This window comes from Rhinatrema bivittatum, chromosome 7, assembly GCF_901001135.1.
Source record: "Rhinatrema bivittatum chromosome 7, aRhiBiv1.1, whole genome shotgun sequence".
NCBI lineage: Eukaryota > Metazoa > Chordata > Amphibia > Gymnophiona > Rhinatrematidae > Rhinatrema > Rhinatrema bivittatum.
Window position 1 is genome coordinate 132230718 of NC_042621.1, and position 22291 is coordinate 132253008.

A 22291-nucleotide genomic window follows, 5' to 3' on the forward strand; every position below is an offset into this window, starting at 1 on the left:
TCAGTTTGTGTAGCTGGGTTTATAAAGGTTTGGAGAAGTTCCTGGAGGAGAAGTCCATAAACTATTATTAACCAGGTACACTTGGGAAAGTCTGGGCATTATCAGCATGGGATCAATCTACTGTTTGGGATCTTGCCAGATATTTGTGACCTGGATTAGTCACTGTTGGAAACAGGATACTGGGCTTGATAGACGCTTGGACTGGCCCAGTATGGCCATTCTTATGAAGACTTTGTTGAAACTAAGAGAAGACTGAAGGACCACAACTCTCATAGTCCACTTTTGGCAGAGACAGATTTGGTTCCCATTCCTGAGAGAGATGTCTGTTTAGCTTACCTGGAGTGTTACAGAATAATTTAAAAAATAAATAAATTAGGGAACAATCAGGTTGGGGAATTCCTCAGATCTCATTATTCAAGATCAGGGCAGGTTGCACTATCCCAATGTCAGATCTCTGGCTCTCATTGCCTAGATATTGAGATTCATTCTACAATCTTTAGAAATCTCAGAAGTTGTCTCACATGTTCTGCTAGCTTCAAAAAAAGGATTCCCCTAGTCCATAGGACTGAAATGGATGAGGTTTTCTTTGTGGCATGAGCAAAAGGCACTGTATATTCTTTCTCCTGCTCCACACAAAAACTGCTTGATTACCTTCTCTATCTTTCTAAGTCAGGTCTTAAGTCCTAGAACCTATCTCCAATATGTAGAAGATTAGACCCATCTCTGTACAACTTTTGATTTATGTAGGGCCTGCTTCATTTAAAGCCTCCAATTAGTCTTCCTGCTATGATTTGGCACCTCAGTATGGTTCTGACCCAGCTGATGATAGCTCCTTTTGAGTCACTGCTCTTATGGCCTGAAGTACCTGACCTAGGAGGTCATAATTTTGTTGGCGGTCACTTCAGCACCCAGGGTCAGTGAACTCCAAGCTGTAGTAACTTAACCACCTTGCATTGTTTCATCATGATAGGATGGGTGAGTAAGACCATCCTAAGTTCCTGCCTATGGTGGAGTCAGAATTCCATCTTAAGCAGTCTGTCATACAACATTTTTTTCCAGGCCACATGTCCACAAAAGTAAACAAGCACTGCACAGTTTGGACTGTAAAAGAGCCTTGGCCTTCTACCTAAAATAGATTGACACCCATAGAAAGTCCACCCAATTTTTTGTTTCTTTTGACACCAACAAATTGGGGATTACCGTTGCCAAACAGACTTAATCCAGTTGGTTAGCAGATTGCATCTCCTTCTATCATGCTTTGGCAGGTCTGAATCTGGTTAGTTATGTCAAGGCTCAAGCTGTCCAAGCCATGGCAACTTTGGTGGCTCAACTAAGCTCAATCCTCATGGAGGAAATCTGCAAGAATAGAGGTGGAGTTTTCTCCACACATTCTCATCGCACTGTTGGTTGGACAGGGACTCCTGACACAACAGTAGGTTTGGCCAGTCTGTCCTGTAGAATCTCTTTGAGGTGTAGAACCCAACTCCATTCTTTTCTAGGGCTGTTTGGGTTTGTTCCAGGCTACCCCTTGTAGAAAAATAGAAATAAAAAAAGCTTGTTGCCAACAAAAAAAAACCAGTTGTGCCCGTTGGCACTGTTTTGTTATCCCCGTCTTTTATTCGGAGCAGTCTGTAGCTAGGGATTCCTCATATGTGAAGACTGCCGTCCTGCTTGTTCTTGGGAAAAAGCAGAGTTGCTCACCTATAACAGGTGTTTCCTGAGGACAGCAGGATGGCAGTTCTCACAGAACCCTCCCACATCCCCTTGGAAATGGCTTTTTCTCTGTATGCTAAGGAATAAGACTGGAGGGATACCTGTGCGGTCATGTGGCATACTGGGCATGTCCAGTGAGGCTTAGTCAAAGTTCTACAATTTTTGTCATAAATGTTCCAGGCCTAGCTCCATCGGATGATGTCACCCACCTGTGAGGACTGACATCCTACTGCCCTCAAAGAACATCTATTATAGGTAAACAGCTCTGCTGCAAACAAGTCACAGAAGCATCAAAAATATTCTTTCTTTATTTTTTATATGTAAATATGTAGCCCAAATATGATAGAAGAGAAAGAGGATGCTCTGCAATCAGAAACGTAGCTAGTAGCACAGCATGAAGTTTTGAGAGTACTAAAATTGTTTTTAAGAATAAAATGAGAAAGCTGTAAACATATGCAGATTGATTCATGACTTTTGAACTACTTTTTCTAGCTGGTGTATACTTCCCTTTTTAAAGGTATGACATTTTCTCCTAGGACAAGCAGGATGGTAGACCTCTCACATGGATGACATCATCAGATGGAGCCCGGCACGGAAAACTTCTGTCAAAGTTTCTAGAACTTTGACTGCCAAACTGAGCATGCCCAGCATGCCACTATCCACGTGGGTTCCCCCTTCAGTCTCTTGATTTCCGTGGTGCTGTTGCACGGTTGTGGAGCTCTGCTCTGTTTTCAGAGTTGTTTTTCTGTGATTATTTATTTTTCTGCCTTCGCATGGGGTCCCCCTTCCTGGTTCCCCCCCTCGCCCAGTCAGTGGGGAGGCATGGTAAGTTCTTACTTTTGTAGCGTGTAGTCAGATGGACTCAGGACCTCAATGGGTTATGTGCTCCCCTGCTAGCAGATGGAGACTGTCAGGTTTCAAAGCTGACTTCACCTTAGATGTACTCCTGTAGTGACAACAGCCCTCCAATATCTCTCCATCTCCTAGCAGATGTGGACGTGCTTTCCCTACACCAGCATTAGTGGTATAGTGGGATTGCAGTAATCGTTAGAGGAAAATTTACCTTTAAATTGAAGATCAGTTGAGCCCTGCTCTCCTGCGATGATACCTTAAGGTCCCTCCCCAGTCAAGAATTCCTGAGGCGATTTCAGAGAGTCCTCAGAGATGTGCCTTGGTCCGGTAGCCGGCTCCTGGTGTGGACTTTGCTGCTGAAGCAGCTGAAAGGTAGCAGGCGCAGGAAGCTGAGCGCGGCAGCGACGGCCAAAACCCTCTCCCCCCACAGCTGGAGACTGTCTCTGTACTCAGCCGGTAAGCACTGAGCCCAGTTAAGTAAAAAATGAGAAGAGGACTCTGATTCAGAGATGTGGAAGGGCTTCGGTAAATCTTTCCTCCGGTCTCCTTGCTTGGCGTGCCATACCGACAACATAAGAATGTTCTCAATCCCATCGGGGCAAGGGAAGCGGGCTTCTGAGTGGGTTGAGCGGCCTCCCGATGGGCTAGGCCCTGCTTCAGGCTCGGTGGGCACACCATGTGGCAGGCCTCAGCAGCGCCATCTTGCGCGTAGATTTGTATGGCGTTGCCAATGCCCCCCATAGACAGTCTGTACGCAAGGTGCAGGTCGGCTGTGTGCACTCGCGGTGCGGGTTGGCTCTGTGCACGTGCTGTGCGCCTAACATCACATACAAACGCATGCATACGTTTGCGCTTCCGTTCGCACTTAGAGGCGCTTATACTTACATGCACAGGGAATTGATCTGTGCGCTCTCGAATTCAGGTGTAGCTGGCTCAGTGCACAAGTTACCGTTGATGATGGCTCCGGCAGCAAAGAAGCACAAGCGACACTCTTTTTGCTGCCTATCTTAAGGCTGCACAGTCTGACCTGGAGTCCTTCCTGTGTCAGCATTGTGAGGAGGCCCAGGGAGGTTTTGACTCTCAGAACGTTTCCAAGCCCGGCTCCTCCCATTTGGAAGATGGGTCAGCCACAATCTTATCCAGTAGAACTCCGAATATGAGTAATCCCGGGGCTCCGTACGCCTCAGGAGAAGGCAATTCAGTGGCACCTACCCCAGTTCCTTCTGGGCTAGGTATGGACCCGGTGGCCTTTTTCCTGGGTGGAATTTTTTTTCAAGGCCTTTAAGCCTTCATACAGGCACAGTCTGTCCCTCCTGCCCCTGTACGAACCGAACCCCAGCTGGGAAGGCCTCGCTCTTTCAGCCCTATCAGCATGCCTCAAGAGATACCTTGTCTCACCAAGGGGGAATTCCTGACAAGGGACCCAGACACCACGGACGACTAAGGGGTTGCAGACTTATTGGAGGATGGGGAAATCCACTCCAGGCTTGGAGCCATACTGGACCACGTTAGTTTTTCCATAGAGATGAATTGCCGGCTCTGGTTTCCCAGATGGTGAAGACTCTGGGAGTTCCTGGCACAGATCCTATGATGGAACCAAAGAACAATCCCATCCTGGTGTCTCTACAGAAAGTCTCTTGCTATTTTGCTGGAAGCCATCCAGGAGTTGATTGACCTGGAATGGGGCACGCAAAAACCAGCTTTAAAGGAGGTCGGGCATTGGAGGCCCTGTACCCCCGACGGCCAGAAAATGCCTGTTTTCCCCAAAGTGGACGCCCTGGTCTGCGTGGTTTCAAAGCGAACAACTATCCCAGTGGAAGGTGGAGCGGCCTTAAAGGATGTGCTTGATAGGCGGTTGGAGTCCATCATTAAGCAAGCCTTTTGACACAACAACAATGACATTACAGATTGATTCCTGTTGTGCCCTGGTGGCTCGTTCATGCCTGCTTCTCGAGAGAGAGGCAGATAGCTCAGTGGTGCATTCCAGAGAGGCTATGGAGCCCGCCACAGCCTTCCTAGCAGATGCAAGCTCTGACCTAGTACATACCTCAGCCAGAGGAATGGCCTCAATGGTGGCAGCCAGAAGACAATTATATGGCTGTGAAATTGGTCAGCAGACGCAACCTCAAAGGCAAACCTTACAAAAATGCCCTTCAAGGTATCCCTCTAATCAATAGCGAATTGGAAAAGCTGGCTTGTAAGTGGGGTGAATCTCCAGTGCCTCAGCTACTGGAAGATAAGAGGAGGTCACAGCGTCCCTCGCTTCTGAGGGGTCGGGCCAGGGGCTCCCAGCGCTTTTGGCCCTTTAGGAACTCATCATTTCAGATGTCTCGGTCCTCAGGAAGGTCTCAGTCCTTTCAGAGTAGACAACCGAAGAGAGGAACTCGTTCGGGTTCAGATTTGGCCTGAACTCCAATGAAGTTTTACCGACCTATCCACGGGACGAGGAGATAGGGGTTGACTATCCCTCTTCTACCAGCAGTGGGTCAAGATCACTTCAGACAAATTGGTACTGGATATCATACGAGAAGAATATGCTCTGGAGTTTCGCAGCATCCCACGGGACATATTAATGATGTCTCCGTGCCACTCCCAGTTCCTCAGTTTGAGGGCTAAAATTCCAGTGCCTGCGCCCCAGGAAAATACGGGGTGTTATTCCATCTATTTCATTGTACCCAAGAAGGAGGGTTCCTTTTACCCCATCCTGGATCTCAAGAGTGTCAACCATCATCTAAGGATAGTTCATTTCTGCATGGAAACTCTACGCTCCATCATAATGGCTGTACAACTGGGAGAGTTCTTAACCTCCCTGGACATCTCTGAGGCCTACCTCCACATTCCAATCCTACAAGACCACCAGTGTTTCCTATGCTTTGCAGTGCTAGGCTGCCATTATCAATTCCGGGTGCTGCCCTTTGGCCTGGCTACCTCACCCAAATGGGATTTTAATGTGGTTTTGGCTTGCCTCATGAAGGGTCCCTTTGTGACCTGTAATATCTGACCTGGAAGGTCATATTCTTGGTTGCAGTCACCTCTGTGATCTTCAAGCATTGCTCGGGTCAGCAAACTTCAAGCATTAGTGACGTACCCACCATATACGAAGTTCTTCCACGATAGGGTGGTTCTCTGTACTCAACCTAAGTTGTTGCCTAAGGTGGTTTCAGACTTCCATCTAAACCAATCTAATGTCCGCCCTACCTTCTTCCCAAGACCTAATTTGCACCCAGGCAAACGGGTCTTGATTACTTTAGACTGTAAAAGGGCCTTAGTGCTCTACCTTGAGAGGGCGGCAGGCCATAGGCAGCCCACGGAGCTCTTCATCTCTTTTAATAAGAACAGAGTTGCTATTGCTAAACACACCCTCTCTACCTGGCTAGCAGACTGCATTCCATTCTGCTATGCGCAAGCAGGTTTGCAGCTTGAGGACCATGTTAAGGCTCACTCCATCTGTGCCATGGCAACTTCGGTGGCTAACTTGCATGAAGTTCCCGTGGCGGAGATCTGCAGAGCTGCAACGTGGACAGGGACGGCCGCCAGGATGATAGCTTCGGCCAATCTGTTCTCCAAAACCTTTTTCGGGCCTAAACCCAACTCTTCCACTTGGGGCCCTGTTTTTCGGGTTCAAGCTGTCTTCCTCCATTACCAACAGCACCTAGGTTGTTGTGCCTGTTGGCACCTGTTTGGTGTCTGCTGTTCTGCTCCGTTCGGAAATAACCTGTAGCTAGGTATTCACCCACGTATGGGACTACCATCCTGCTTGTCCTAAGAGAAAGCAGAGTTGCTTACCTGTAATAGGTGTTCTTCTATATAACAGTCCTCATGAAACCTGCCTTCCACCCCGTGGAGTTGGGTTTCTCCTATGTTTGTTTTATTTTTTTTGTAACTCTCTGTAAAAAGACTGAAGGGGGACCCTGCGTGGCCTTGCAGATAGTGGCATGCCGGGCTCCATCTGATGATGTCACCCGTTTGTGAGGACTACCATCCTGCTGTCCTAGGAAAACACCTGTTACAGGTAAGCAACTCTCTCTTTAGAAAATCCCACAGTTCACAGCCATGTTGTGAATACAGTAGCACACAGTTGTGCATTAAAGAAATTTAATAGACTGGAGTGCTAAATGTCAAACACTATTGGAGCAGGCATCAAAATCTGTTTGGTTTTTTTTGGTTTTTTAAACCAGTTTTGTCTATTCAGGACACATTGATCTCAGCTCCTGTTAACTTGCATTATATTCAAGAGATATTACAGCGTCTATTAATTTGTTATACACCATGACACATCAGAACTCATTAACATGTATCATAAGAGACATCTGTCAAAGCAGCTAGTAACAAATAAGTAAGACTGGTCTAATTTCCATAATTACCCAAAGTTTAGTGATTCATGACTGCAAGGAAATATGCTATGCTGCCTTTGACAAGGTAAGAATCAGACTACTACTTCTGGGTGCTACAAAGTAATTTATTGCACTTTTCTCTCTCCAGGGTAATCGAGATGAGAGTCAGACAGTGAATTACCAGATGGCACAGCAGGATGCACAGCGCTTGTACCAGGCTGGTGAAGGGAAGCTGGGCACAGATGAGTCCTCCTTTAACTTGGTGCTAGCAAGCCGCAGCTTCCCACAGTTGAAGGCCACTGTGGAAGCATACTTTAAGGTAGACTCTTGGGGTAACGACACATGCACCCTTAGGCCTGTGGTGCTAGATCTGGGAGTTGTCAGGGCATGGGTACCTCCTGAGGCATTTAGTCAAGATACTGGGAGTGTTCTAAAGAAAGAAAAGTACCTTATCAATGCTGTCGGGTAACTCACTAGCACTTGTTCCCAAAGACTTGCAGTATGAGATGATGGAAGTCCTTAGAGAGGGAGAGTATCTGCAGTTTAGGTTGCTGTGAGTATTCTGAGAGTGCACCTCTCCAGCACCTAACAGAAGGCACCATTCTAATACCAGGAGCTTAACTAACATAGATATCTCTGGCCAACAGGTAACTCCAAAGACCAGCAACCTAAATTCTTGACGTTTTGGAACTAAGATTCTGACAGGAGCCACAGTTCATGCTCTCTCAGGTCAGAGAACTGTTGCTATAGTGCTGGAGATGCGTTAGGGTGGGAATAGGATAGATTTAAGGGATGATATGATGATCTTCTGGTGCCTCAGCTTTTGGGATCCCCATCCTAAGGCAGGAAGACAAGGCTTCTCTTGATCTCTGCAGTCACTGGTAAGGGATTGTCTTCAACAGTTTATTTTTCTGTATCCTCAGATTGCTAATCGAGATTTATTGGGCAGCATTAGCAGGGAATTTTCCGGATATATAGAAGATGGTTTGAAAGCTATTGGTAAGGAAGAGCTATTTATTTACTGAATGATTGATTTTGATTTTGTAATACATATGGTGTCCCAAACCATGATGATGTTATAAACTAAAATCATAGTAAAAGAATATGAAACAAATTAGGTTAAGAGAGATTAATTTATCAGAGGATGATGGACAGACAAATGTGTCAATATGTGTGGTTTGTGAAAGTGGTTTACATAGTAATGAGGACATCTATCTCCTGAGATTTGGACTAAGACCACCAACTCATTTCATATAGGCTACCAAGTGGCCATCTGATGGTAATTATATTCAACTATTGCCTAGTTGAACTAGCAACCTCTGCTTTGAAAGGCTCTTTCCATTGAGCCATCATGTTCTAGAAATTAAAGGCTTTCTCTGATAACAAGCAGACTAGTCACAATCATGAGTCATGTGATTGTGTGCACCAATGTGGAGCAGGTCTTGGAACTTTCTGGAATAGACTTTTTGTGCATGTTCAGGGATTTTTGAGTACCATAGTCTTGCATTTATTGAGTTTGGTATTTTCTGCTGTCACCATCAGATGTCTTAGACAAAGCTTGACAACTGATAGTGGTGTTTTTGCAAAGAAATATCTTTCATGCTTTTGCACTTTTTCCCCTCTTTCTTTTTTTTTTTTTTAATTTTTTATTTATGCGTTTCAAATAATACATAAAGAAAGTGACTTTTGATACAGAAATCAAGCAAATCTAACATGAAAAGAACAATCTTTCCTTAACAATATTGCAATATGTATCAACCTTTTAAAGCAATTGGTAATCCTCTAGATGTGATAAACTATTCAAGCGGTTACAGGAAATGAGAATAATCTCAATATACAAATGAAAAAATAAGGTGGCGCTTTCTATCTATCTTATCTCCTAACCAAAATGAATCCAAAAAAACTTTGTTGTGAAATGTCATAAAAGATATATTTTTGATTTAGATGAGTTATTTTGCATTTACAGGGAAATCTCACTAGCATTTTCCCTCCTTTAGTTTCAACTACATTTTTCATTGCAAGAAATTGCTTCCTCCTAACCTGTGTATGACGTGACAGGTCGGGGTAAATCCAAACAGGGGCACCATAAAACTTTTCTAGCCTCTTCCTCATGTAAATGCGAAACACTGCATCTCTATCTGCAGAAAAAACAAAAGATATATGCAATGTAGCTCTGGTTTCAGTTTTTGTGTCTATTGATGCTTCAAGGATTTCAGATATATTTAATTGTGGTTTCTCTGATTTACTTTCTATCTCCTCTTTACCTCTCTTAATTCCCACATAATATATCTTAGCAACAGGGGGAATAGCTTTTTGTGGCATTTGGAGTATATTAATAAGATATTCCTTAAACATTTCTAATGGCCCAATTAAATCATGTTGAGGAAAATTTAATATACTCAAATTTAAGTATTTTAACAAATTTTCAATAGCCTTTTATCATATAATATCTCCATTTTAGTAATTTTTTGTGTACTACTTTGAATGCCCGTTACTCTCCTATCCAGTTCTTGTTGTTGATTTTCCAACTTTAACACATCAGTTTCTATTTTATTGAAACGTTGATTTGATGTTTCAGTAATCTTAGTCAAGTTCACAATTGCAGCTTCTAAAGATTTAATCGCCGACCATATTGAGCTCATTGTTATATCCTCAGCTTTATTTAACTGTTGCTGTTCATTTGGTCCCATTTGACCTCCTTTAGCATGGTCTCCATCTCCAGCTAATCCTGTTAGGGATTCATTTATGGAATGTTCAGAGGCAAGTAGTTGTGGCGGAGGAGGAGTAATAGGAGCTCCCGGTGATAAAGATGCCTCGGCCAGGGGATTTTGCACCCGCTCAATAGCTATTTCCTCAGCGGCCATATCTACCGGTATATCTAAAGCAGCCGGTGAGAAGAAGGAAGGTATCTGTGACTGAATATGCTCTGGATTGGGAGATGAGGTTATTACCTCCCTAATCCTAGCCTTTCTTTTTGTGTGAGGCATTAATTAATGTAAAAGGATTTCACAGAATCAATCCCTCCAAATCCTCACTACCTTATTTTATAAATCACCTCTATTGGCTGAAGGAGGTTTATCGGTGGAAGAAGAAATTTTATTTACTCACAGTTCTTTCTTCTTATTTGAAGTATTGTTTCAGGTAATCCGAACCCACTTTCTCCAACAAAGCCGCGCGCCCCTTTGGCGACGCGCCGCAGGGGGCTGGCTTTTATGCTCAGCCAGTTGCTCCTTGATGACGTCAGTGCTCGGCGGCGAAATTGCAGGTAGTCGGGGGGGCCGGGAAGGCCAAGCAGTCCTCACCCTCCTCGTCTCTCCAAAAAAGTAGCAAGCAATTCCAAAGGGCTGGATAAACCTCGCCTTTCAGGTAAAAGGTTCCTTCTTCCTCCTTCCTCCTCGTCGATGCACCGCAGGGGGCTGGCTTTTATGCTCAGCCAGTCGCCCCTTGATGACGTCAGCGCTCGGCGGCGAAATTGCAGGTAGTCGGGGGGGCCGGGAAGGCCAAGCAGTCCTCACCCTCCTCGTCTCTCCAAAAAAGTAGCAAGCAATTCCAAAGGGCTGGGTAAACCTCGCCTTTCAGGTAAAAGGTTCCTTCTTCCTCCTTCCTCCTCCCTCCTCCTTTTTCCCCTCTTTCTGTTAGTATCCCTAGTCAGGTTCATGGTATTTCCTCAACGTCACTGTCTTCACCACTAGTTATTTTTGCCTACAGCCCAGTTGGCCTGTTTTACTTCTTCAGAATGTGTTCCTTCACAAAATTTCTTCACTTTTCGATTTTGCTGTATCCACTTTTTCTCATGGTAGCCAAGCTGCAAAGGAGGAGCTACAAGCAGGCCCCAGGGTACACTCAGGAGGTATTCGTAATGGATCATCATGAATGCAGGATCTACTCCAAGATGTTGCTGTAAGCAGCTCTGGACTGAAAGAAAATGATCCCTGGTTATTTCTTAAGAGTAAGCTCAATTTAAAGATGGCCTTGAAAGCCCAAAGAAGATGCCCATAGAGGCAACCATGGTTGTGCTGATAGCCAGGCCTCACTAAAGAAATTCTCAGCCTCTTCATTGCCTCACTGCAAGAATAGGCTCAAGAACCCAAGACAAGTCTCAATCTCCCTACTCTAATTACCAAAAGGACTTGAAGGACTCAATATATGAGATAAATGAGCCTCTGATTGGTGGAAGCTTGCCAGGCTTCAAAGTGGCTGCACCGGCAGGTTTTCCAGCCTCCTGCTTTAAGCAAGTCATACCTGTCTCCCCAGAATCAGACTCTGGGATTCAAGAGAGACCTCTGCTTGTCTTTCAAGGATGTTTGGTCACCTACCCTGGTGTTGCAAGTAGGACTAGCATTATTAAGGTGGACATGGGGAAATCCACTGCTTATCCCTGGGATAAACAGCATAGAATCTATTGAACTTTTGGGATCCTGCCAGGTACTTGTAATCTGGATTGGCCAGTTTTAGAAACAGGATGCTGAACCTAATGAGCATTTGGTCTGTCCCAGTATGGCAAATCTTATGTTCTAACAGGATGTCTTTGAGACTTTCGATCAACATCTAAGATGTGTTGGGACCTTGATATATTGCCTTTAGCAGCATCTCCATATAGGCTAAGCTCATGTCAACAGTGACTAGGTCTTCCAAGCCAGAATGCTATACTTCGGTCTAGCATAGCCAGCTACTAGATCTACATAATCAAATCCTTGCATACCTTCTGGATGTAAGCACAAAGATGTCCTTTTTCTCCCTCTAGATAACTGGGATAATTTTCACACTTTGGAAAAAGGGGAGGCATATGAGAAGCATCTTGTCTACTTGGCCTTTGATACTTCCAAGATGGCATCAATAGCCTGTGCCGTAAACATAGATACCCACAGGTTCTCCTGACTGCAGGTATTAGGCTTCAGAGAAGACACCCAAGAAAGACTTGATGGCGTTCTATTCTTGAGCAACCTCTTTGGCAAAAAGACAGAGACAGATCTCATCAAAGACCATTCTCCACCCTTTTTACCAACCCATCTCTGATGATATGGATGGTTGAGCAGCTTCACAAAACATAGCCTTTTCTTCGAAAGAGATGCTACCAGAGACTTTCTTGACTCCAGTGCTCAAGGCCTCATGTAAGCAGAGGTGCTGTTAGCACCATACTGCCACAGAGTGAAAAAGGAGATCGGGGTTTGTTTGTTTTGTTTATTTATTTATTTATTTATTTATTTATTTATTTATTTGACAGGATTCAGAGCAGAAAGTCATCTGTGCAGTCTGTTTGCTGGAATGACTCCCTATAGGAGGGAGACTAAGATTTTTCAGAAAAAGTTGGCCTCTGTAATCTGACAGCTAGGTCCTTTGGATTGAACTTTAAAGTCTTTTGGATCCTTACAGTTTATACTGCTTTGTTCACCCTATGATCTTACCTAGTGTGGATTATTTCAATTCCTTATATGTTGGGTTGTCTGCCATTGAATTATGAGCACTGCAAACACTGCAGAATTCTGCAGCCTGTCTTATTTCGAGGCTGGGTGAATGTGATCATATTACCTCGGCCCTAATGGAGTTACACTGGCTTCTAGCGAAAGATCCAGTACGATTGTGTTAGTGCATAATTTGCTTCATAATGTTTCACTGTCACAGACAAACTCTTTTACATGTATATCAATAGGGCCACATTCTGAGGTTCTCTCAGAGGTTTATTGGATATTCTTTTTGTGCACTGTGTAAAACTTGCTGAGGTTTGGGAGAGGACTTTCTCTGTGGCAGGTACAACAATTTGGAACTTTGCCTGTATTATTGAGGTTGTCTTTCTGTATCAAAGACTTTAAGATGCTGCTAAAAACATGTTTGTTTGAGTTGTCCTTTAATGCTTGATTTGATGGATCTAATGCTGAATTTTGGGCTAGCTGATTAACTGTCGTTTGCTTTTGTTTATTTTACAGTTATGAATGTTTTTACTTTAACTGTTTAGGGATGTGTATTGGGGGGGGGGGGGGTAATAGAAGAATTTTTAAATAAATAAATTACAGCTTTTGTAAATCTCTCCAAATTGCCTACCTAAAAGGGAATTCAAGTCCTCCTCACACCAGGATCTACTCAGGTTGGGTGTTTCCTTCCTGCTGAAGGCCTGAGCAGACTACTCTTTCACTTCAGGAAAGAGAGCATGAATTTTATACTATGTTCTTCCTAGTGTTCAAAAGACCAGGAAATTGGTCAGACCAAGATGGCTGCCGAGCCGTAAGGGCGTGAAGGCTGGTCTCTCCTGGTTGCGTTTGAAATTTCTTTCGAGCTTACTATTTTCCTTTGAGATTTTCCTGGAAAAAAGAACATGCCACACACTAAAAGGAAAGCTCGCATATGGGAAATTACCTCTACCCCGGAGCGGGTTTCTAGTCAACCAAGTATCAACGAAGTCTTCACTAAAATGCCGATAGCCCGGATGCTGACGTCGCTGGAGCCGGTAAGGAGCAGCTACTGAGCTCCCTGACCCTGGAAATATCATTAAGCCCGGGTGCACCAATAATACCGGAACAACCGCGGGGATACCCCGAGGATATGCCTAATGTGGACCGACCGCGAGAGTCGTGGGAAATTCTTGTTGACAACTTCTTAATGGCGGCGGGCGACCAGAGAAGAACGGAAAGTTGTTCCGATTCTTCGGAGAACCATGGGAAACCGGGTTCCAGGAGTCTAGATAACCGGAAGAAACAATCAACCCCAGAACAACATAGGAGAAGTGGTGAAGGCCTTATTGAGCCAGGAACTGTGAGTAATAACAATATTACACTATTTACCGCCACTCCTCCTCTCGCGCCCTCCTTAGAAGAAATAAATATCTTGATAGCAATGCAGAAGTCGATTAATACCTTAACTGTTTCGGTTCAAGAAGCCATTACCAAAGTGCAGGTAATGGATGGAAAAGTAGTAACAATGGAAAAACAACTAAAAATGACTGATGGGAAAGTAAAAGAGATGAAGATATCCAATTTAATTTGATAAAATCTGAAAAAATGATGGAATATAAGATGGAAATCCTTGAAAACCAGTCTAAGAGGGCAAATTTGAGGATTCTAAATTTTCCCAAAACCAAGTTATCTCCAATGGAGTTAATTAAAAGCTATCTTTTAAATATTTTGAAATTCTCATCATGCTCACTACCAGTAATATCCATGATGTATTATTTACCTGTGAGACAGCCCTTGGAGAATGGTATATCGCAACAGGAAAAGAAAGAAGACACAGATTTGGACTTGACTGAGTTTTTGGAAAAATCTTTTGAAGCGGATATAAAATCAAGAGCTACGCTATTGGTGCAATTTTCTTATATATCTGAAAGGGATAATGTGTTAAGACATTATTTCAGATTTCAAAAGTTAAAATTTCATGGGCAAGCAATCCAAATTTTCCCTGATATTGCGAGGATAACCCAAATAAAGAGGAAGAAATTCTTGGCGATGAGAGGGGAGGTGGTGGAGGGGTAAAATTTGTTTTACGTGTTCCGTGTCACTGCCTATTTGTTTTGCGGAGATACCAAATATATTTTTAATGACCCAGAACAACTTAGGTCATATTTAAATGATAGATCTAGTTCTTGAGTGTCTCTTTAAGCTATTGGTAATAAGGAGAGTAAGACGAGCCCTTACAGCTACAGTATATTTAGTAACTGTATTTCCTTTAAGTATCTGCTTATGTTTCTATTCTTGGTCTCCATCTCTTTATTTAAATTCAATGTGTATCACAATCAGATTATATATTTTGAAGTGGGATTCTTAAGAAATGTATGTTTCTGAAATGTTATTTTTCCAATCTGTATTGTGTACATTTCACATTGTAACATTACTATTATAAATGTAAAAATGCAATAAAATATAAATAAAAAAAAGACCAGGAAATTCAGGAGTATCCTAGACCTAAGGGACTTGAATACATTCCTCATGAAGAAGAAGCTTAAAATGATTTCCTTAGGAAAGCTCAAGATTTCCTTGTGTTAAGAGTGATTTCCCCCTCCTAACACAAGGGGTGGGGGGAACTGGATCTCTAGAAATCTTATACCTATATAGAGATACTTTTGGTGTCTTGGATGTTTCTCAGATTTGTAGTAGGGGAAGAGCACCTCAAGAATTGTATTCTGCCCTTTGGCTTAGCTTCAGCTCTGCAGCTCTTTATAGAATGTCTAGCACTAGTCAGACTGAGGTGCATGTGTTTTTCTGCTTGGATGATTGACTGGTCAAGGGAATATCTCAAGTGTGGGGGATACGAATCACCATCCAGGTGCTTTAATCAACAGGTTTCATCATCATCTTCTCCAAGATACCTCTGAACCTGACACATCAATTCATAGGGGATCTCCTGGTCATAGTTCAGACCAATAACTCTCTTACCTTCAGCAGGGCCCAAGAAATTGTGGCCACAACAAAGGGAGAATTCATAGTCAGTAGATAGCATGGTTCATGGTGAAAATGTTGGGACTCCTGGCTACAACTATTAGTATAACTCCCATGGCAGGTCTCATGGCACATCTTCATTTAAGACAAGCCCAATGAAGACTTCAGTGGGTTCAAGTCTTCCAGAAGCTCCAGGAGCCACATCCATGTCATGGAAGAGCTAAGAGACTTCATGTCTTGGTGGCTGTCCCATTCCAGTTTAAGCAAAGCACTTCCCTTCCAAATTGTTCTTACTATAGGTGCATCTGGGCTGGGGAGCTCAGCTTGAAGGGCTTCACATGCAGGATCACTGATCTCATTGGAAAGGTTTCTGCGGATCAACCTTCTGAAGTTGAGGGTTGTACTGAAAAGCTGTAAGGTCTTTCAGAAATTGGGTGATCAATAAAATAGTCCTGGTACAGACAACCAGGTAGTCATGTTCTACCTGAACAGGTAGGGTAGAATGGGATCTCATCTCCTATGTTGGTTGTGTGAAAATGGGCCACTTCTCATGGATGAACTGAAGAGCCAAAACTTTGCTTTAAGTATCCCTGAATAAAAGGTGGAAACGCGTACCTTAAGTTCTCATTTTTTGATTAACTCACCACAAGGATCTGTGATTCTCCAGCGCTATACCATTTCTACTTATGGTTAATCACCACTAGCTATAGCGCTCATCTCCACTTCCTATTGGCTGAACTTCAGAGCCACATATATGGCAGGAAAAAAAAGCAGCAGAGCCTGCTGAACCTCTGAGTTTCCTGAACCAGGATATGACAAACACTCTTCCTCAAGTTAGGTCTTCTTGAAGTGAATTTGCTTATGACAATCCTAAAGAGGAAGATACCAAGCTTCTGTTCCAAGAAGCAGTCAGAAGGAAAACTAGGAGTAGATCCCTTTGCCCTCTATTGAAGAATGTTACCATATGTTACAGACAACAAATAAGGGACTACTAGAAGTTCTCACAATGCAACAGGCACAGGTGAAGTAAGGGTGTCTGCCTTTTCAATATCTGGATCTGTAATGTGGACTTTGATCCCTGAGTACCTGAGAACCACCCTTGATGGTAAAACTTTAAAATGGTATTTAAGACCTGGCTCTTTGAGAAGGCATTTGGCTGAAAATACCTCTTAAAAGCTGATTATTTTGAACCCCAAATAATGATTAACTAAAACAGTTTTTCTTTTATTGTAAACTTTAAAGGAAGTCTGATGAAAGGCAGATTGATTATCAGTGCAAAGGGCAGTGATGTAATGGTATACTATTGTATTTTAAATTTTTGTTTGGTTTTAATTTCTAATATGTATATTTTTTATTTTTGTAAACTGCTGTGAACATGTGGCATATAAATAAACAAGTCTACTCTGGGTATGTCCTTGGATATCTGAAGTGATGAAGACTTTATTAAAGTCAGACCAGGAGAGCCATAATTTGTATAGCTCCCTTTGGCCAGGGAAGGGTGGTTCTCTCTCCTTAGGAAGATATCAGGGAACCTGGTAGGCTGGGAAATTTACCACTCCTAAACACTCAGGACTAGGGGGTCATTGCTCCACCCCTAGCATCCATTCTCTGGCTCTCACAGCCTAGATTTTGAGGTGGATAAAATGCAATCTCTTGGTTTTGTTGATAAATGTCTCAAATCCATCTGAATTCTAGAAAGGAATCTACCAGAAAATCTTATGATTTTAAATAGAGGAGGTTTTCTATCTGGTGTGAAAACAAATGTCTAGATGCCTGCTCTCTGTCCCACACAAACTATTTGAATACCTTTTATGTATCTCAGAATCTGTCAAGGTTCATCTCAGTGCAGTTGGTGCTTATCACCTTATAGATGGGAATCCAATTTTTATTCTGCTGTTAGTTGTAATATGTATGGGGTTTGCTCCAATTGAAGATTCTCACTGTGTTGTAAGCAGTGTTCCCCAGTTTCCTGTGGAAAATTATTCAAGATTCAGTGATAGATTTTTTTTAATTGTGACAATTGTCAGATTTTCATAATTTTGCAAGTGTACATTCTTATTTTATAGAAATAATATTTTTCTGACATTTGTGTCCAATTAATTTATTTGGATCTTTTTTAGGGGGAACGGGATCTTAGTGATGGTACTAGAAAGGGAGAAGGGGAATAGAGAATAGGGGAATCTGGGGGTGGGGAGAGAGGAGGAATCTCAGAGAAGTACAATGGAGAAGGAATCTCAAGCAGAATGGGTAGGATGGGGCACAGGAGGAGGAGAAGATGGGGGAATCAGCAATCAGAGGGAGAGGTAAAGGGAATTAAAGAATGAGGAAGAAAAAGAAGGCATCCTGGGCTGGGGAGGGGATCCAGAATTAGGAGAGAAAAGGATGATTCACATCCCTCCAGTCAACACTGATCCCTTTTTTCCCACCCCTTTGTTCCTCTCATTTATAATCTATTCAGTCGCCTCAACTCTCTCTCTCTCCCTCTCTCTCTCTCTGCACCCCATCCTTCAAACCCCTCACCCCATAGCTCCTCAGATCTCACTCACTCGCCGAAAATCTCTTCATTCACACTCCATTTATTTTTATTTATTTATATTCCACTTTACAGGCACTTCAAAGTAGATTACTTTCAGGAACTGTAAGTATTTCCTATCCCCAAAGGAGGGAAATCTTTTAAAAGATTGTGTGCGGCAGCATATACGTGTGTATGTGGACGTGTGTAGTTTACCTTGATATTTTATAACATGGTCATATCGTATGAGTGCATATTATTAAATACATGTATGTTGGCCAATGTATGAATACATGCAACGCATTGAACGTGTGCACTAAAATAAGAAGATGGTGCTTCCGTTTACATTGGTGTGGTCTACAGGCCTCCGATTCAGTCAGAAGAGTTGGACAAAGATCTGATCGAAGACATCCAAAAAGTGGGAAAGAAAGGAGAAATGGTGTTCATTGGAGATTTTAATCTGCCAAATGTAGACTGGAGTATCCCTTCTGCAGAATTTACAAGAAGTAGAGTGTTAGTGGATGCCCTTCAAGAGGCTCTGCTCAAACAAATAGTAATGGAACCCACGAAGGAGGACCTGATGCTAAAGAAGATACATAGAAGTTGCACAAAGACCCAAGTTTGAATTTCAGAAATACAGACTTTGTCAAAATGGGGATGTTCCTGGAGGAAGAGCTAGAAGACTGGGAGAAAATGGGTGAGGTGGAAAACAGTGGGCCAAATGAAAAAAAGCTATTACAATGGAAACACATATGTTGGAAAAGTAAACAAAAGTAAGAGGAAAAAGAAACCAATTTGGCTCTCAAAGCTGGTAGCTGAAAAAATAAAGGCAAAAAGAACAGCATTCAGGAAATATAAAGGATCCCATAAAGAGGAACACAGGAAAGAATACCTGGTGAAAATGAGGGAGACTATAAAAGAAATCAGGAAAGCAGAAGCAGAAGAAAGGATTGCCAAAGTAGTAAAGCAAGGTGACAAAACATTTTTTAGCTCTATTAGAAAAAGAAGGGGGAGGCCTGTAGTGGTAGAGTGAAATTGAAAGGTGTCAGGGAGCAAAGTAAGAAGAAAGACTAAGAAATAGCAGAAATATTAAATAATTCAGTTTGGTGTTCACTAAAGAAGACCCTGGAGAAGGACTGTTGATTAACAAGACTGTGGATGGGAGTGAAGTAGCTACAACCCCGTTTACAGTAGAGAATGTATGGGAAGACCTAGGAAATCTGGAAGTGGACAAGGCCATGGGGCTGGATGAGCTACATCCCAGGACACTGAAGGAGTTCAGAGATATGCTGGCGGGTCCACTGAAAGACCTCTTCAGTAGATTTCTGGAAATAGGAGTAGTGCCATGAGATTGGAGAAGAGCGGTGGTGATCTCACATCACAAGTGATAGCAGGGAGGAGGTTGGAAACTACAGGCTGGTTACCCTCAATTCTATGATGAGAAAATTAATGGAGACTCTGCTGAAGGAAAGGATAGTGAACTATTTACAATTTGGTGGGTTGCTGGACCTGAGGCAACATGGATTCACCAAGGGAAAGTCATGCCAGACAAATCTGATTGACGTTTTTGATTGGGTGATGAGAGAACTGGATCAAGGAAGAGCACGCTGTGATTTACTTGAATTTCAACAAAGCTTTTGGTATGGTCCAGCATAAGAGGCTTGTGAATAAAATGAGAAGCATGGGAATGGATGCCAAATTGGTGGAATGGATTACTTATTGGTTGACTGACAGGAAACAAATGTGTAATGGTAAATGGAACCTGCTCCGTTGACAGAACTGTGCTAAGTGGAGTACCTCAAGGATCGGTGGATCAACGTGGATTTTAAAAAGCTGCAGAATATGTGCATACGTACCTGTGTGCCCAGTGTTCTGGGCAAGGGCAAAGACTTTTGCATGTAACTCCAAATTTTAAAATTGGAGACTGCAGCAAGCTTCAGCTTGTTACCCCACAACAGGAGCAAGTCTGTAGATCTCGAGTTTTAGAGCTTGCAGGGTAAGGGGTTTGGGTCAATTGGGGGGCCTGCAGGATGAAGAACCAGAGGGGTCTGGAAGGCCTCAATATTAACTGGACAAACTGCTGCATTAATTGGAAAAACTGGGTTGTCCCTCACATGAGCATGTTTTAAAATTTGCTGATATATATGCGTAAAAGCCAACATGGTCCTATTGAAGAAAACACAGATGCGCTAGCTGTGCTTAATTAACCTCTTAAAATTAGCATACTTACTTGCGGTTATTGCATTTTAAAACATACGCACTTAAGTGCACGCGTGATTAAATATTCTAGCGTATCCTCACTTGTGCGGTGATACACCTGGTGAATGGGCGCATGTGCGCTCATTTTAAAATCAACCTCTCAGTGACTTGTCCATATTACACTAGATTTCATTATCATAGGTTGGCACTCTGTACTCATTCCAAGTTCTTGTCTAAGGCTGTGTTGGATTTCTACCTTAATTATTTGTGTCTTCAACATTTTTCCCTAAGTCACATAGCCATAAATAAGGCCTTATTAATTCACCATCTGTTTTTGTGAATTTCATGGTCATCACATTTTAAAAACCTTGAGTTTCATAGTTTCAACTACTAATATCTTTAATTGTATTGTATAAGAAAGCATAAATATATTTAAAAATGACAAAGTACTGAAGTACGTGATAGAATGCCAGCAATAGAGCATCTGAATCTGTGTTGTCCTCCATTCCTTGCCTCTGGGGAAATAGCTTTCCATATTTTGAGACAGCCCTCTCTACATCTGCAGAGTGTTATTGACATTATCAGACAGTGCCAAACTGAGGTGGGAGAGTCAGCATTCTGCAGTCTTCCTAAACTGTAGCACAGGCAAAATGCATTCAATTCTTTTTACAATACTTTTATAACCGGAATCTCCAGTTCTTGTTAAAGCCTGGAATTGCATTACGGTAAGTAAGATTACGGCTATCATCAGCAAGTTGATTTGTGTGGTGCAAAACATACAGGCACTCTTTAGGAGCTATGCAGCAAGCTGCTTAAAATTTAGTCTGTTTCTACGTTATTGTTGCTGACTCTACTAGACTTTTCTCTGTAGCTGTAATACAGTCTAAACTGCTTAGTCATGCCAGCTAGAAAACGCTGGTTGAACGTTTTTATTTAATAGACCATTTTCAGAGTGACTACACTTCAGCCCAGACTAGTACATCCATTCATACGTTTAGTTTCGTGGACTGTGACGTGTCCAGATTCAAACCAAGTGATTAATTCCATCAATAGTGTGGCATATTTGGCAACCTACAGAACTTTTCATTCAGCTGAGGAAAAGTTAAAAGGTATGTTAAGAGCTGCAATTTTGGTGACAGTGTGAGCTCTTCTGAGATGGTGATGATTTGTACAACCTGAAAGCAGGTATTCCAGTGAGTTATTACTGGCTTTTAAGGGTTGTGCACATTTTTTTTATTCTTTTGTTCTCCTCCGTTTCAGCTGCATTTGCAATATGTTGCCTGTAGCAAAATTTGTGTCTGGAGTAACATTTAAAGACAAGTTTATGAATTTTACAAAACTCGTATCTCCACAACTCACTGACAACAATTACATGTAACATAGACAGTGTTTGGCATTATACCTTAGCCTAGTGATTAGAGCAGCAGGGTCCAAATCCTGCTGCCACTCCTTGTGACCCTGGGCAAGTCACTTCTCCCTCCATTGCCTCAGGCACAAACTTAGGGCCGGATTTACTAAGGTTTTTCTTCCATTCTGTGTCTGTGGGGAAAAATGCTCAGTAAATGAGGCCCTTAGATTGTAAACCTTCTGGGACAGGGATATACCTACCGTACCTGACTGTAACTCTCCTCGAGCTACCAACTAGAAGGCGTGATCTAAACAAACTAAAAACTCTCAATTCATCTTAATAATCACTTTGACTATAATAATATTTAAATAAATGCACTCCTCAGTCAAATCTGTAAGTTTCTTGTCTATACATCTTCTGTCCTGCCAAAAAAAAAAAAAAAAATTAAATGTAATATGGATTGCAGGCATAAGCAACGGTCAAGATTATTAGCAATTCAAATTTTCCCTGACATGCGCTTATTGGGAGCTTTTTTTTTAATCCTCTGTAAAGTTAGGTTTGTTTAGGGTTTTTTCGGGGGGGGGGGGGGGCAGTGGAGGTGATTCTCCCCTCACTTTTATATATAGCCACACAAAAGTTTAGAATCCATACTTTATTCTTAAAGTAGCACCCCCTTTTCAAAAAAGGCACACAGTAAATGCAAATAGACAATTTTTTTTACCTGGCACTCAGATATTTTAAAAAGCTTTGCGCCTCTATTCACAGGAAAGACCTGCAAGCAATGATTCTTAGTCATTAATGATTTGGCACATACTCCAAGTTAGAAAGATGTCTCCGAGCTTGCTGTAAGGGGGTTTCAGCTCACTTTGCCTGGGTATTTCCTGCGTTGTTTTACTGGTCTGTATATATTACACAGGCTCATATCACCGGCCTGTTGCCCAAGGAGATCCAAAGATCATGAAAGTTA

General features: G+C 42.5%; 1 protein-coding gene across 1 annotated transcript in view; it reads left to right on the top strand.

Moving 5' to 3' along the window:
- ANXA7 (annexin A7) overlaps nt 1-22291 on the top strand; it is a 169930-nt gene that overhangs the window by 141639 nt on the left and 6000 nt on the right. Inside the window, exons 10-11 of the mRNA XM_029609149.1 lie at nt 7048-7218; nt 7823-7898. Of these exons, the coding sequence (XP_029465009.1) occupies nt 7048-7218; nt 7823-7898 (247 nt within the window). The remainder of the gene's footprint in view (nt 1-7047; nt 7219-7822; nt 7899-22291) is intronic.